This window comes from Periplaneta americana, chromosome 6, assembly GCF_040183065.1.
Source record: "Periplaneta americana isolate PAMFEO1 chromosome 6, P.americana_PAMFEO1_priV1, whole genome shotgun sequence".
Lineage (NCBI taxonomy): Eukaryota > Metazoa > Arthropoda > Insecta > Blattodea > Blattidae > Periplaneta > Periplaneta americana.
Genome location: NC_091122.1, coordinates 15674335 through 15690005, shown reverse-complemented (window position 1 = coordinate 15690005; position 15671 = coordinate 15674335). Strand labels below are relative to the sequence as shown.

At 35.2% G+C, this 15671-nt stretch overlaps 2 protein-coding genes across 2 annotated transcripts in view; one reads left to right on the top strand and one right to left on the bottom strand.

The window, feature by feature from the left end:
• Positions 1-39: 39 nt before the first annotated feature.
• Positions 40-4404, top strand: LOC138701042 (tetratricopeptide repeat protein 36). The gene is made up of 3 exons (XM_069827574.1): positions 40-192; positions 523-708; positions 2435-4404. The coding sequence occupies exons 1-3, from the start codon at positions 90-92 to the stop codon at positions 2692-2694; spliced, it is 549 nt and encodes a 182-aa protein (XP_069683675.1). The 5' UTR covers positions 40-89; the 3' UTR covers positions 2695-4404.
• A 267-nt stretch (positions 4405-4671) lies between these two features.
• Positions 4672-15671, bottom strand: part of Trp1 (translocation protein 1) — a 35658-nt gene continuing 24658 nt past the window's right edge. Inside the window, exons 6-9 of the mRNA XM_069827573.1 lie at positions 14388-14575; positions 12123-12309; positions 10428-10570; positions 4672-8947 (exon numbers count right to left, since the gene is read on the bottom strand). Of these exons, the coding sequence (XP_069683674.1) occupies positions 8815-8947; positions 10428-10570; positions 12123-12309; positions 14388-14575 (651 nt within the window). The 3' untranslated portion in view covers positions 4672-8814. The remainder of the gene's footprint in view (positions 8948-10427; positions 10571-12122; positions 12310-14387; positions 14576-15671) is intronic.

Here is a 15671-nt window from a genome sequence, read left to right as displayed (position 1 = left end):
TTGTTGCGCAGTATAGAATTTTAGCATAGGATGGTAAGGTGGTGGTGATTTTTTTTTTTGAAACCTATTTCGTGAGCTCAAAGAAGGAAATGTCAAGTGAACAAGACAGAGCTATACTAAATTGTATATTCAATCCACTTTTACCAGTAGGAGAATGTGTGTATGACGAAGAATTGCCAAGTGACTTACAGGGTTGGTTCATTAATCATATTTTAGATAGTTTCGTCTGGTATGCAGTTATTACTCTCACGATGAAAACAATGTGACACCCTAGCAGATGTACAGTAAATTTATGCATTGTTAACATTTTATACTTTACAACTGTAGGGGGTACCTGTTTCGAAGCGTACGGTAACTGTTGGTAGGAATAACTGAAACGTCATATGCCTAATATTGCATATAGTATTTTTCTTTCTTTTCTTTTTAATTAGTGTTGCGATAAATGATAAATATACCATGTCAATGTATTTACAGAGAGAGAGTGAGGTCTCTGAAACATGTATTTACTGTCCTATTTTTCAGATGTTGAAGACATTCCAAATGTAGAAGTAGCTAAAAGTTTAGAGATAGAAGGTGTGAAAGCTGCAGAATCTGGAGATCTTGATACAGCAGTAGGAATATTTACAAGGGCAATAAGTGTTGCCCCGAAATGGGCATCAGGCTACAACAACAGAGCACAAGTGTATAGGCTGAAAGGAAACACACCAGGTCTCTCGAATATAATAAAACCTTTATTAACACTAACTTTGACATCATTATATTGTCATGTCATTTATTTTCTGGAACTGACATCTCTTGTAACATATTCTTGCTTCAGTGAAACTAGACATTCCCGAATGCCTTGAATACAGGTCAAGGTCATTCCAAATAGCTTATGCAGTCTAAAAGTTAAACTTCTGTTAATACATTGTAATGCTTCAACCTCTAGGAACATTCGGGTATGGAAATGGCTTTGCAGAGTTAAAAACATGCTTTGGCGTTAATCCCGCAGCCCAGCTGTGGTTCAGCACTTCCCATTTGCTAACAAGTTTAAGCTAACATTAATAAATGATTTTGGTAGAAATATTTCTTATCAGCATATTTAAAATCATTGGCATCTTTGCAATGTTTTAAGCTATTACAGCAGTTGAGTAAGAAGCTTTTGTGTTTTGATAAATATCCAGATATCACTCGCTCTGTTATCCAGCAAACCTATCCTAAAACAAAAGTGTAGTAAATAAACTCAACCTATCCTGAGAAAACCAAACCTAAACTAAAGTAAACACCAAATCATGTCTTGGATAACAGAGCTAGAGATGTCTTCTGGATAATTACCTGTTTTGTTGATCTAGAAATGAGTAAGTAATCATTCCCCAAACAAATGTGCTGCCCTTGTTAGTTCGAGCAGTTTAGTATGTCTATTTGAACACTTACAACCAGCCCTATATTTTGTTAGTACTACACTGATGGGCCCGAAAATATTTTGCGTCCCCACAAAGTAACTTGTCCAAATCTTAGACATTTAGCAGTCAAACTGTAAAAATAAGTGGCATTTAACATATGCTACTATTGAAAGCAGACATTTGTGAAGTAGGTAAGGTCTGAGTAGAATTTCTCGGGGTACTCCCCATTTCCCTCTTTCATTTCACCAACACACTCCACTTTCCCTCTCATTTCATTTATCTGTAATAACAAAAATACGCTTGCGTAATGTCTAGAGGTAGTATGGCTTTCCAATACTGATCTAGGTTCTAAAGGACTTGGGCTTGTCACAAATCGATGAGATCGTAACTGTAGAGCCCTGGAAAGATGGCCCACCTGTCAGTGTCGGATTCACGAATGCCATCCATTGGACTTAAGACTTATCATATACAGAGAGTACAATGGGCCTAAACAGTCTAAGTGAAAGGATCCATCCCAGATCCAGCTCTCATGAAATCATTCAATCAGAGTAGGAGGATTGCTGTTAAACTAAGTTGCAGCATGTCCAAAATTCAGGGTAGCTCGATTTTTTTCTTTTCTCTAAATTTTGCCGTCCTGGGCCTGGGCCCATGTGGCCATGCTTGAAAGATGCATAAGACAAACCAAAATGAGATTCATACTGTATAAATAATTTTTCTTACCTGTTTTTTTTGTTCAATCTGTCCGTCATTTCACCATTCTGATTTCTTTCCCAGAAAACCACAAATTTCGTGGTTGACATTCAACTGGCTAGTGAATGTTACTTGGAATATTCTCATTCAAGAAGAGAGTTGTGACATAAATCTGCAACACAATAGCTCCAGCCCTACATTCTTCCTGAAGGAAACCATGCTAAAAGCCTTTATTGCCTTTAAAAATCTATCGCCCATAGCTGGGTGTGAACCAGCAAATTAAAATATTATGGCAAACATGATCTCATACATCTCATTTTTATATTGAATTTACAAACCCCAAAGAACAAATTTGTTTGCAGCGGCTGTTGCTGACTTGAATGAAGCCATCAATTTGAGCGGGGCCAAGGGCAAATCAGGCTGTCAGGCCCTCTGTCAGCGAGGCATAATGCACAGGAAGGATGGCAACGATGATTTAGCAAGGAAAGATTTCGAAGTTGCTGCAAAACTCGGCAGTCAGTTTGCCAAGATGCAGTTAGTGGAGCTCAACCCTTATGCTGCTCTATGCAACCAGATGTTGCACGACGTGATGACCAAACTGCAGGAGGCTGGCCAGACATGAGACAACACAGCACTGTAACAGTCTGGTGGTGGTTGCTTCTTAACATCTGACACTAACATGTAAAAAGCTCACTATAACAAGAGGCATACAACATACAAAACACATGCAGCATGATACTGAATGAAAAGTTCGTGAAGGAACAACGATACAAGTTTTCAGTTATTTTGGTTGCTCTGGCAACGTTTATTCATAAGTAACAAATCAATTGGACCACATTTTGCAGAAAGGAATCAACCCACGATACCTAAACTGAAAGAAAATGCACTAATTAAACGTAATTCACAAATAAATGTAACTATATACTTATTGCTTTAACCAAAAGCGTATTATAGGATATATCTTTGTTCAAAATATGGATCCTTGGAATTATTTAATTATTGATGCATTAAATTTGTTTGTGGATTGGTTCCTTTCTGCAGAATGCGGTCCAATTACAATATTCAAAGTATTGTGTGGGTTATTACGTTCTTGTTGCAGATTTATTTCTCAAAATAATGGTTCTGATTCTGCAGATGCGAATTTGCTTATTCAGTGTTATTATGAATGCAACAGATAATTTATCAATACCCTAGAAGAGCTAGAAATGGGTTGAAGTGTGGATTCTGTAATGTCTCCATTCCAGAAGCTAAGAATGTGGTCATATTTTAATTTTGTATTAATAGATTTTTACACAAACACTTAATGAAACAGTGTCTTCATTTTATGTAAACTTTATTAATAGAAAGTTTCTGTAATTTTAAGAATGTCCTGAATTTGAATAACAATATAACATTCCCTGTCCTGAAGATCACAACAAAATGGTAGCATCAAGTATTGTCGTTGATAAATGCTATGTTCAACTAACACACAACTAATACACAGACATGTAATAGCATGTGGGTTTTGGTAACTAATGAAATCTTACTGAAATTATAAATGGTGATGTCTTTAATGACATCATTAAAATGTTACTTTTTATATTCAGTATGCAAGTAAATTTAATAATTCAATACAGATAACTGTAGGCAAAAGAAACAAAAATAAAACTTTTAATGATATTACCAACTGTAGTAAAAGTGTTTTTCTGTTTTATATTCAGCATAAAAGTAAGTTTAATCATACAATATAGATGACTGCAGACAGAAGGAAAGAAAAAATAACTTTTAATGACATCAGCTATATTAAAAATGTTATTTTATATTCAATATGAGTAATTTTAATCTATATTGATATTACTGATTATGGACGGAAGGAAACTTATCTGAATAGGACAAGAAAAAGTTTGTCACGATTTTCATTGGAGAAATGTCCCACTGTTATTTGTATGCGAGCTTACAATATAAAAAATGCCAAATTACAATTCCATCTCATCACAGGAAGAGACTTTATGGGCCGTATTCATAGACATTTTTAGCGCGGGTTTCCGGTGGATGATAAGAGTTTTTCGTATTCATAAACCAGTGTTAGCGATAGGATATGATTTGAATTCTGTACAAATAACCAGTCGATAGCCGGGGCTAGCTTAGTACACTCATAGCGCGTGCTGTGAAATGTCTATGAATAGCACCCTATTATTTTGAGAAAATTTTCCTTTTAATTAATTTGTATTATTGTCATCAGTGTTCGTATTTTTTTTGTATTTGTGTGTGCTGTCTGGTAGGATGGAAGAGAAGGCCTTATGGCCTTAATCCTGTCTGATTAAATAAATAAAAAATCCGAATATTTTAAGCATCCCAATATTTCATTGACCTAAAACATGAAAAGGTATGCAAATTACGCGAGCAAATACAGTATTTTAAACATCTACTTTGCATATAAATCTGGGATCTACAGATTAAAATTTACACTTACTGTTGTTTTTCTTGCTATAATGAAGTTCTCATTCTAGATATTTTTCTCTTGCAGTTCAACTTCGTTCCGTTTACTTTAAAACCTCTGGTATACTGTACTTATATCTGGACAGAGGACAATGTTTAACTTGGTGGAAAAATAAACATCTGAATGATACATAATATTTATTATAACTGGTACAGATCCATGACAAGATTTTTTAAAAATGAAATTTGCATCTTTCACACCCAAAAACATAACCTGGGCTGTTAAATAAAATACAGCAATATTAAACTGTAGAATAAATACTTGGGGCTAACTATATAGTTACAATATTCCATCCTAATCCTAAACATATGCTTTATATATGTATATTTATATATAAAACAGCAACCATAACAGAAGTATTTATCTTGTGACATGGAAAGAATATGTAGCTATACACTGCTTGATGCCCACCTCCGATACTCGATACATACTGGTCATCTTTAGCTTCAACACTTATTCAGTGTATTGCAAAATTCTATTTGTATAATGTAAACCATTCTAAAAATAAAGAAGCCATTTAAATGATACCCCATAAGCTTTTTTTTCTCATGTTGAACACTCTTCTAAAGCCCACAGTAAAATGCTTGTTTACTGTAAAAATGTAATAATCCTTTGATAGGAATTATTTTCAGTAGATGATCTTAACTCTTTGAGCATGCCTGCGCATAGTTTCGCATACTATTATGGAATGAGCTAGGGTTGTGATCACATAGTACCCTCCTAACTTTCAATACTGACTATAAAGAATATAAAGCAGGAAAGGTAACTTCACAGCTATCACTCTTCAATGCCTATTTCAGCCATGTAGATATTGCCTCTGGTCCCTCTTACTGATACGATGAAACCACATCTACAAGTGTATAACTTGGAAATTTTCTGGCATACCCATCTTCATAGAGTAGTTGTGCTACAAGTCAGAAAGTAAAGTTCCAAATTGCTGTACAATGTACATTTTGCTATGACAATCACATCATTCATAAGTTTGCCTCACTGGTTTCTGCTTCAACACAGCACTGCAAGTGATTACAATTTATCTTGCCGATGCAGGAACTTCTATTTATCTATTGTACTGACTACAGTTCCATTATGTTCTGCAAATATATATCGCATTATAAAAGCAGAAATTTTTTCCTGATTATTTTAAATTTGTGCAAAGTAACATAAAAGTGTTTAAACATTTAATTAATTTATACTCGTAAACAAATACTGTAAAATTATGCCGTGATTTGTCTCCTTTAATATTCTGCATACTGAAATTTCATGGTTTGGGAACCTACTTTCTGACTTTTCTTTGTATAGTGTAACCCTTACAGAAGTGATTTCGCATTTCTTGTAGTTTGTATATAAAGTGAAGCCTCATATTAAGATTCCAAGTTTTTGTCTAATTAAGGAACTCCATCTTCCAGCTTTATGCCTCTCTCTTGATTTCTTATAACTATTTAATACTATTACAAGTAATACTACACATAATAAAATGTTTATCTAAAGTTTCTGTACTGTTAACAGTCTAAAAATGTATTGCATCTTATTATCACATCACCAGAGAAGTACAAGACAACAAATCATACTATGCAAGATATTTAACAAAATCATGCCTTCATTTTTATGACGTGTTTTTAAATAAGGATCAACACTCACGTTTATTAGATGGTTTTCTGAATTCATGTGAAGGTTATTGGAGTTGTAATAGTTCAGTTGGTGAAGGAACTATGAACTGGAAGGTTTTGGGTTCATGTTCGGGTAGTAGCAGGATTTCCTCGTCATAACTTCCAAGATGGCTTCAGGGTGCAATCACCTTTCTGACAAATACAGTACCCATTCTTTCCAGGGATAATAAGGCAGCCAGAGTATGCTGCTGACCACATCTCCTCCTTGTGCAGAGGTCAAAAAAGCCTGAGCTCCACCTCAATGTCGCCATATGACATCACAAGATATTTTTACATTTACCTATGAAGGTTATTGAAGAAAAATCTGGGCTAACATACTAAATCAATGTCTTCGTACTTGCTTCAAAGATAGTTCACATATAATGACAGGTACTTGAATGTTCATCTTTCACTCATATCGAGCCAGTTGTGTAGACCAATTTACTGACAGAGTTGTTGCGTAGGATGTGCCATAGGAGGCTGGTCTATGCTACACCCGAGATGAAATGTTAGGGTGATGATGATGGAGATTTGTTGGGATGCCACAGGAGAGCTGGAGCTGCCAGAGAAAACTCTTGTGTCACCTGCACCATGGACTTTCCCAACACAAATCATAAATTGGGATTACACCAGGAATCAAACCCGGGTCTACAGGATTATGAATTAAACATTCTAGCCACTGGACCAACATGACAGCTGCTCACATATATATAATTTCACGTAATTGTGATATTCATGACCTGTGGCAAAGTTTTCTACAAAAATCTGCATACTTTCAAACAAGAATATAGTTTTCACCTCTGCTTGACAGAACTTGCTCACTACGGCTTACTCTGCATTACACAAGCAGAGATGTTGAAAACAGAGGAAAAGGAAACACACAAATTCTAAGCTGACTTCCACACGTTCAATGTTTTTGCACTAGGAGCATCACCTAACACTAAGTAATTGACAGAAAATTATTTGCATATCGGTTTCAATTGAGTCCACTGCAAGAATGATGGATGTCATTTGGAATACATTTTGCAGGAGAAGCAATTGAAAGTTTGAAATGCTTAGCGCTCAAAGCTTAACTGTGATTTTCCCATCATTACTGGACAATGACTATCTGTGTTAATGCCATATAACTCTGTATGTACATTCTATATGTCTTAAGCTATGCATTGACAGTCTTGGTTCATTTTCGACAAAAAAGTGACATCCATCATTCTTGCAGTGGACTCTTCAATTATATTTTATTTATAAATCAGATGGAACTTTGTGTTTCACTGTGAGCATATTAAATGATGCAATAGGCAATCACACCACTTTTTCATGGTTCAGCACCCCATACACACTCCCAATCATGCAATACACAACTTTGTATGCGTTTCTAGGTACAGAAACTACTTCAAGATATTCCCTCTGTATTTGTTACTAATGTCAAAAATTCTAGTTTGTTAATTTTTTTTTTTTTTTTTTTGCGAAATCAGAACTTAATTATCAGTATTCCTGAAAGAGATAATAAAATAAAAATTCTTGTTCAGAAGCAATTTCATTGTTATGTCATCAAATAGGAAATTCCTAAGGGAATGCATTTTGTAATTTTATGTTACAAAATAGCATTCTTTCCTATCGACATTTTAGCTCTTTCCATGGCATCATATTTATACTATGTGAATTGTGCCACTGTAAGTACCTACTGAGCCCAACTAAAAAACTTTCACAACAGCAGGCATCAATTTGAAAGTAACATCTTCACAATTTATTATTTTACACATGTTACAAGTTTGCTAATGATTTAACAAAATAACTAAGTTGGAGATCGAATTAATTTCCAACGAATAACTTTTATTAACATTACTCTGCAGCCCCTATAAACATTAACGAATTTAGTCCTATAATGTAAAATTTGGTTTTTTATTCTTATCAGAAACAGGCTAACTTCGTTTCAGTTATCTTATGATGTTTTAAGTCAATATATCAAGAGTACGAAGGTGTAATGTAATTAGATTATAAAGTCACGGCTTCATCTTTGGAAACGGTTTTGTACGCAATGTATTGTATCTTTGAGACTTCCCAAGCAAAATAAAGGTATGTTATACACTAGTAAATACAGTAACATGGAATTTACTTCGTATCCTATGTGACCACATCCCAAGTTTTAAATTCTGTATGTAGCACCCTAAAATAATTTCATAAAAAATATGTTTGCTACAAAAAAATAACAAACAAATATTCTTCATGTGGTAACATACAAGAACATGATACAAAGCATAAAATGAAGTACAGAAACTGAGTGATTTCATTAACCAATGCATAGTTTAAGAGATTAGCATAATCTCATAGTTTCACTGTAAAAGTAGCATATAAATAAAGTAACAATAATAACACAGACGCAGCAAAACCTTGCTCTAGTTTGAGAATTTATAAACTTTGGTAACATAATTCATGTATTTAACAGGAATAAAAATTGAAAAAATAAAATTTACATCAGGGTTAAACTTCTGCAAGGCAATCTAATTCATGTATTGCAAAATGAAGCCAATAAACATTCGAAACTTTTATTTTTCACCTTTGTCTACAATAACTGTAATTAATGGTAATGTATATTATATTTCTTACCATTGTATAAGTGTTACGATTCTACCTCCTCGCGTTCGACCATTTCAAAGTCTTTCCCAGTCTGAGATTTCTGGCTGCTTTCTGATTCGCTCTCAGAATTCTCTGCATCTTTCTCCTCCACAGCTTCCTCTTCAGCATCTGCTGGCCTGCACATTACCAGAGAGTTGCCATCAGTATTACCAAAATCAATAGATATGCCTATTTTCACTTCAGTTTTCTTTATGACACTTATTTACTAATGACTAGGGCAGAATGCGAACTTCCAGTGGAAATAATATTTAGCATCTCTTTATTTTTCAATATCTGAATAATTAAGGAGTCTCTTTGAAATATGTATAAAATGGAAAAGATATACTACATTCATGGAAAACAGGAGTATATCCGTCATCAATTAAAAACGAAAGAAAGATGAATGTAAGAATGACAGGGGAATTACAATAATGACTACAATTAATTAATAAATTATATGGAAAAATATTGAAAATCTTCCTGGAAAGGAGGATGAAGCGCAAGTGGGATATACGGTAGGAAGATCGATAACAGATCATATCGAGAGTATCATGACAGAAGGGCATATCAATAAATTTTCAGTCACTGAAAAATTTTTTATGGAACTTATTTGTTTGGAAACAGTTGTTTGAGAATTACAATGGACATGAAAAATAATCAAAGAAAGTATCTTGTTATGTAGACAAGGATAGGAAAAATCATTCTATATTTATTCTGCTTCACTGTAAACTTGCAGTTTTGTTGATACTGCCCTTCTGACATAATGCCCTCGATATATTTGTAGTTAAACAATTGAATACCCTATAGAATAAAGGTCTTAGTACATAGGGAAACAATGTACTATACACCCTTATTCTGGGGGGGGGGGGGGGGGGGTTTAATTATCGAAAAAGAAATATGCATTAAGACAATGGCTAATATCTGTTGATCAAGAAAAACCTTAGGACAATACCGGTTAAGCAAATTATGGGAGTGTTACGGAACAATCAGATAAACAAAACTATTGTTACTGCCATAAAAAACTGTATGAAAATGTTTCATTGAGAGTAAAGGTTGGCAAAGTATCTCTCTGTTTCCCACATTATTCAAAAAGTGTGTCCAATGTCTAGACCAATGTTTTCAACATGTGCCATACTACAAGTGTAATTTAAAATCTTGCGGCACTCATAATAATTATAATCTAAACCAATGGTTTCCAACCTGGGGGGGGGGGGGGGGAGATTCATTTTGAGAGCTTTAGTAAGGAATATGTTTACTGAATGTTGATTCTTGTGGACTCACTATTTTACTACTCTTTTCAATTTTATTTTTCCAGTTTTTGCTACAACCTTTACTATTAAAGTAGAAGTGTAAAACAGCTAAGTTCGATATTTAAATGTTGTTTCTTAGAAACTAAGGAATACAGAAAAAAACAGATTTAGTTGGAAAACAACGAACATGGCAACATGGTTTCAGCACGGTGAAATTGTATCATCATCTTTAGTTCCAGCCTGCAAGCCAACACGAAAAGTAGCAAGCACACACGCAGAGCTGCCATCAGGGCTCTCAGCATGCAAGCAAGCACCGTGGAAACCGGACTTTAGTGTTAAAGTTACCAATCTGTCACTTCAAACACACCTCTCATCTTCTGTTCTATTTGAATCCTCTTTTTCTGTCACGTCTCCATCCATAGCCTCTTCTTCATTGTCTGAATCTTTTTCTTTCTTCTTCTTTTTTGTAGATTTTTTGGTTCCTTCAGCTTCTCCTCCTTTATACTCATACTAGAAATAAGAGAAAAACCTAAAATCTAAGGACTCCATCTAAACCAGGTAAAGGTTTCGATGGTTCGGATGTAATATGCACTCCAACAGTGCCCCTAGATGCTTTCATGGTAAGTAAATGTAATTTATAATGACCGTAAAGAATGTAATCTCTTTGAAGTATTATATTGTACAACATTTTCGTATGGTATTTCATGCAATCTACCATTAGTGTGATATATATTTTTTTAAGTTGGTTATTTAACGACGCTGTATCAACTACAAGGTTATTTAGCGTTGATGAGATTGGTGATAGCAAGATGGTATTTGGTGATATGAGGCCGAGAATTCGCCATAGATTACCTGGTATTCACCTTACAGTTGGGGGAAACCTCGGAAAAAACCCAACCAGGTAATCAGCCCAAGCGGGGATCGAACCTGTGCCCGAGCGTAACTACAGACCAGCAGGCAAGCACTTTAACCAACTGAGCCACGCCAGTGGCTAGCGTAATATTCAGAGAGTAAGCAAGTATATCTATTGTAACACTGTAACCAGAGCACATACTGATAAGTAATTCGTAACATTAAGCAAATGATATTCACTTCCAGAGTCTGACAAAATATATCTATTAAGTGTAATAATCTATGGATGTGCAATATCTCTATCTCACTTATTTCGTGAAAAATTTAAGCAGTTAATACATTCAATACATTTTACTATGCTTAGTAATCTTAATACAAGTACGAGGGAAGCAAGTAAGGTTAGGAGATTTTTTTTACACTCAACGTTGACGTAAATTTCTAGATTAATGTTTTTGAAACTGTAATGCTGACATCGGTACCAATGCACATTTTCTTAATACATTATAACATAAAAAATCAGCTGTTTGAGAACTCTGGCAGTTGATTGTTAAAAATCCTTCCAAGTCACAGTGACATGGATATAACCGTCATCAGATTCACATCCCTCAGTAAGACTACGGTTAATCAACAGACATCAATGTGACACAGCACTAGCAATTCTGTTTATGTACAGTATACAACTACCTATAGTTGCGACACTGTTATTCCCGGCGTGACTCCTCCTCTTTGCTTACGTCTTAGGAAGTGAACACTCTATGAAGTCTAGGTAGATAGTATCGTTCGCCATTTTTGTTCTTTCGTTGCCGAGCTACCAGACGAGGAATCTATTTGCCACACCGTCAAACATTATCACGTCATAGCTCCTATGATAATAAATCAAACGCACTGTAATTCAGCAAATAATTGAGCGGCAAATAACGTCTTTGTGTGCTTTCTGCGAACGCCAACGAAAGAGCCAAAATGGCGGGCGATTATATTAAGTATTTATCGAGCCTTAAGAAATGAATAACGTCTTCCTCAGCGGATCACAAGATGCACACGTTTAAATGTAGCCGACCTGCAACACGATTGGCTGCCGGAAATTAGAGCGATGGGACTATAGGTACATTGCATACAGCTACCAGCGACAGTGTTATTACAGGCTAAGGGTTCAAAACCGCAAGACTGATCTTCCTTCATGAAGTGTCCAGGATTTGAGGGGCTAGCTTACCTGATAGATGGGCCAGAATGAGGCCAAGAACCCCACATCTTCTGTGAGGTTTGGGAAGAGCCAGAAATGGTGTTTTCCGAAGGTGAGTGCCCAGAGAAGACAGAACACAACAAGTCGCACAACAGCCAATGCAATGATGAAGATGAGGAATCCAGCTGCAGCCACACTCAGGTAGTACACCCCCTTCCTAGAATATTTAAAATGTATATGCTTTAATGCTACCAGTTCCAAGTAACACCACTATGCAATTTAATACATTGTCTGATGAGCCAATCTGTGGCCCTTCAGTGCTGTGACTATTACTGGTAGGACTAACGTTTTCACTCACTTCACTCCATTCATTTGACTACATGCTCTAACTTGGTCCTCTCAAACAGCAGACCACACAAACCTATCAGGACTAGGAGTGTTGCCCAATTTCCGCGAGTCATGCCATGCCTGTTTAATTGCGTAACTTTTTAATAATATGATTTTAGTCATTACTTTTTCATAATTTATATAATGGCTCTGATTAATTTCTATGATTATTTCTAATTAATTACAGGATGGTAATAGGTATTTGTTGGTGAAATGGAAATTATGATGTGTTGAAAGGTACGTAATTAAGTTTTTTGCAAAAAAAAAAAGATGTTCTAGTTTTTCTTGACGTCATTATTTTATTTTACTACATTGGGAACTGCAGTGAAGTCTTAAGGAATTAAAAGAAGGAATGAACGAACATGCAATCATGTATCCTTCTCCTTATTTTTTTCATTTTTTAATTATGCTGTAATTAATGGTTATCTATTATCTGTAGTAATGTCATGAGAGGTCTGACATCTGCCAATAAATCCACGAGCGAAGCGAGTGGATTTATCTGGGAAATCTCAGACATCGAGTGACATTTATTAGGACTATTTCGTGAAAGTAAAAATTTAAATAATATATCCCTAAAATTCGATCACAAAATGTTAATAATTGTATATTAACGAATACTTAACCTATTCAGACATTGTGAAGTTGAAATACTCGTAGATGAATATCGATTATTGCAATAAAGAAATTCGATGTTATTATTCAGTAATGCCAATTGCGAAAAGCGAAATACAGGTTTAACATTATTAATTACATGTACTGCACTTTTCTCTTATTATTATAACAAATACATTTTCATTATCTGCTGAAATCATAATTTAATTTAACAGTAACAGTGGGGACAGCCATATACCAATGCTTATGTATTCACAGTGAGACATGTTACTACACAGTGAAGCCATCTCTGTATAGATAGGCCCAATTAAAACACGAATTTTATTACGCCATAAGAAAGGCAGTTTGATCAAAGACATTATTACTATGCAAGGTCTTTGAGTTTGATATGCGATGATGTTACATAAATTTGAACGTCTATTAATTGTTTAATTTCAATACAAATGTTATAGGCTACAATTTTATAGGTTACGTTAGGCCTACCTGTGGAAGCAGGACCAATGTCAGCTGTGCCTTGTTTCGACTGTTACTTACAATCAGTGCTACACGAAAGCATTTTTTATAGCTCGACAAACGCATTCTCGCTGTAGTGTGTAACGGAACTAAGCTGCATCTACACAGTTCAATATTCCAATCGCGTATGCGTGCAATCTAGGAAGAATAGAATCAAGTTTAAAAGGTACGTTCAATTAAGATGCATAAATATTTTGTGTCTACATGGTGCGCCGTTTTGAACGTGGTCTTCGCTACGTAAATATATTAATTAATATTAAATATCAATCTTGCATTCATTGCTTTAAAGTTGAAAAAAAAGTTTAACCGTGTAGTTGCATCTTAATGTATTCATGATCATCAATTTACGGGAAAACAGTTGGCGACAACGACTAAACAAAAGAACGACCATGCAATAAATTGATAGCGATAAATCTAGCTGCAGAAATTATCGCAAAGTTTGACTGTGATTGGTTGGAATTCAAAATTTCATTACACTTCATTGGTCGAAAATGGAATGACGTCATATAAACGAAATAGTCAATGAAATTTATGCCGAGATGGTATTTTAGCAAGATGAGTCCGAGAATTCGCTATGAGATTACCCAACATTCGCATTATAGCTGAGGAAAATCTAGTAAAAAAAGAAAACACAACTAGATAATCAGAGCAAGCACGATTTCAAGTGCAGCCTTGAAGCTTAAGTCCTGCTCTTTACTCCAAGACCACACCAGTAGCCAGACAGGAAGCAACTTTTCTACAAGCAGCAATATGGCAATACACTTTACAATTACAAGAACTTACCTCACGGATGGTGGCCATAATGGGAAGAGACAGATTGCAATAGCTCCAAGCACCAACAGAGTGCCGAAGAACCAATAATAGACGGGAATAGGATCATAAATCCAAACGTAGGCATCCAGCCCATCGACAAACAACTGGTCTAAATGCATTTCCAGTCTGATCTTGCGCTTCTTCTTCTCTTTATCCTCCTGAAACAGCAATAAACATGACTCAACACTGAAACCCAAACTCACTCTGTAGTTACTTGGTTGCAGTAATTTTCAATACATTAAAAAAAATATTAGGAACAAAGGACACAGGATTAATGAATATCAAAGTCGCAGATTCTCCTCTCTCTCTTTATCTGAATTCAGAGATGTCAACCGTTTGCAAAAGAAAAAGATAAAAAAATCATCAAGCAAGATGACTCAGTGGTAAAGCACTAGACTCGCATTCAGGCGGTCTCAGGTTCAATCTCTAGTACTGATGTTTTTCTTGCCTGAATATAACCAATTTTGAGTTAAATAAAGACGAATGCCAGATTGGACCACCATTACCACAGAATAATAGAAATAGTACAACAGAAACAAGCATTATCAACAGTCAAAACTAGTCGTGATATGATCTCGGCATTAAAGAGCCTATAATTACTTATGACTTTTAAGGAACCTACAGGTTCACTGCCACCCTCACATAAGCCCACCATCGGTCCTTATCCTGAGCAAGATTAATCCAGTCTCTACAATCATATCTCACCTCCCTCAAATCCATTTTAATATTGTCCTTCTATATTATCCTACGTCTCGGTCTCCCCAAAGGTATTTTTCTCTCCGTCTCTCAACTAACACTCTATATGCATTTCTGGATTCGCCCACATGTGCTACATGCCCTGCCCATCTCAAACGTCTGCATTTAATGTTCCTAATTATGTTAGGTGAAGAATACAATGCGTGCAGTTCTGCATTGTGTAACTTTCTCCATTCTCCTGTAACTTCATCCCTCTTAGCCCCAAATATTTTCCTAAGCACCTTAATCTCAAACACCCTTAACTTCTGTTCCTCTCTCAAAGTGAGAGTCCAAGTTTCACAACCACATTAAATGGCCTATACAGTAAATAGATTAAAAAATTCAGTAACACAACTGACGAAATTTTACTTGGAGAACGGGTATAATTTTACATTTAATTACGATTACACAACATAATGATTAATTTACAATATGAAGGTAACATTTCATTAACAGGAATATTGAACTTTCGACATAATTATATCTGTGAATAAGTAAAAATTCAAATTCCTAACATGA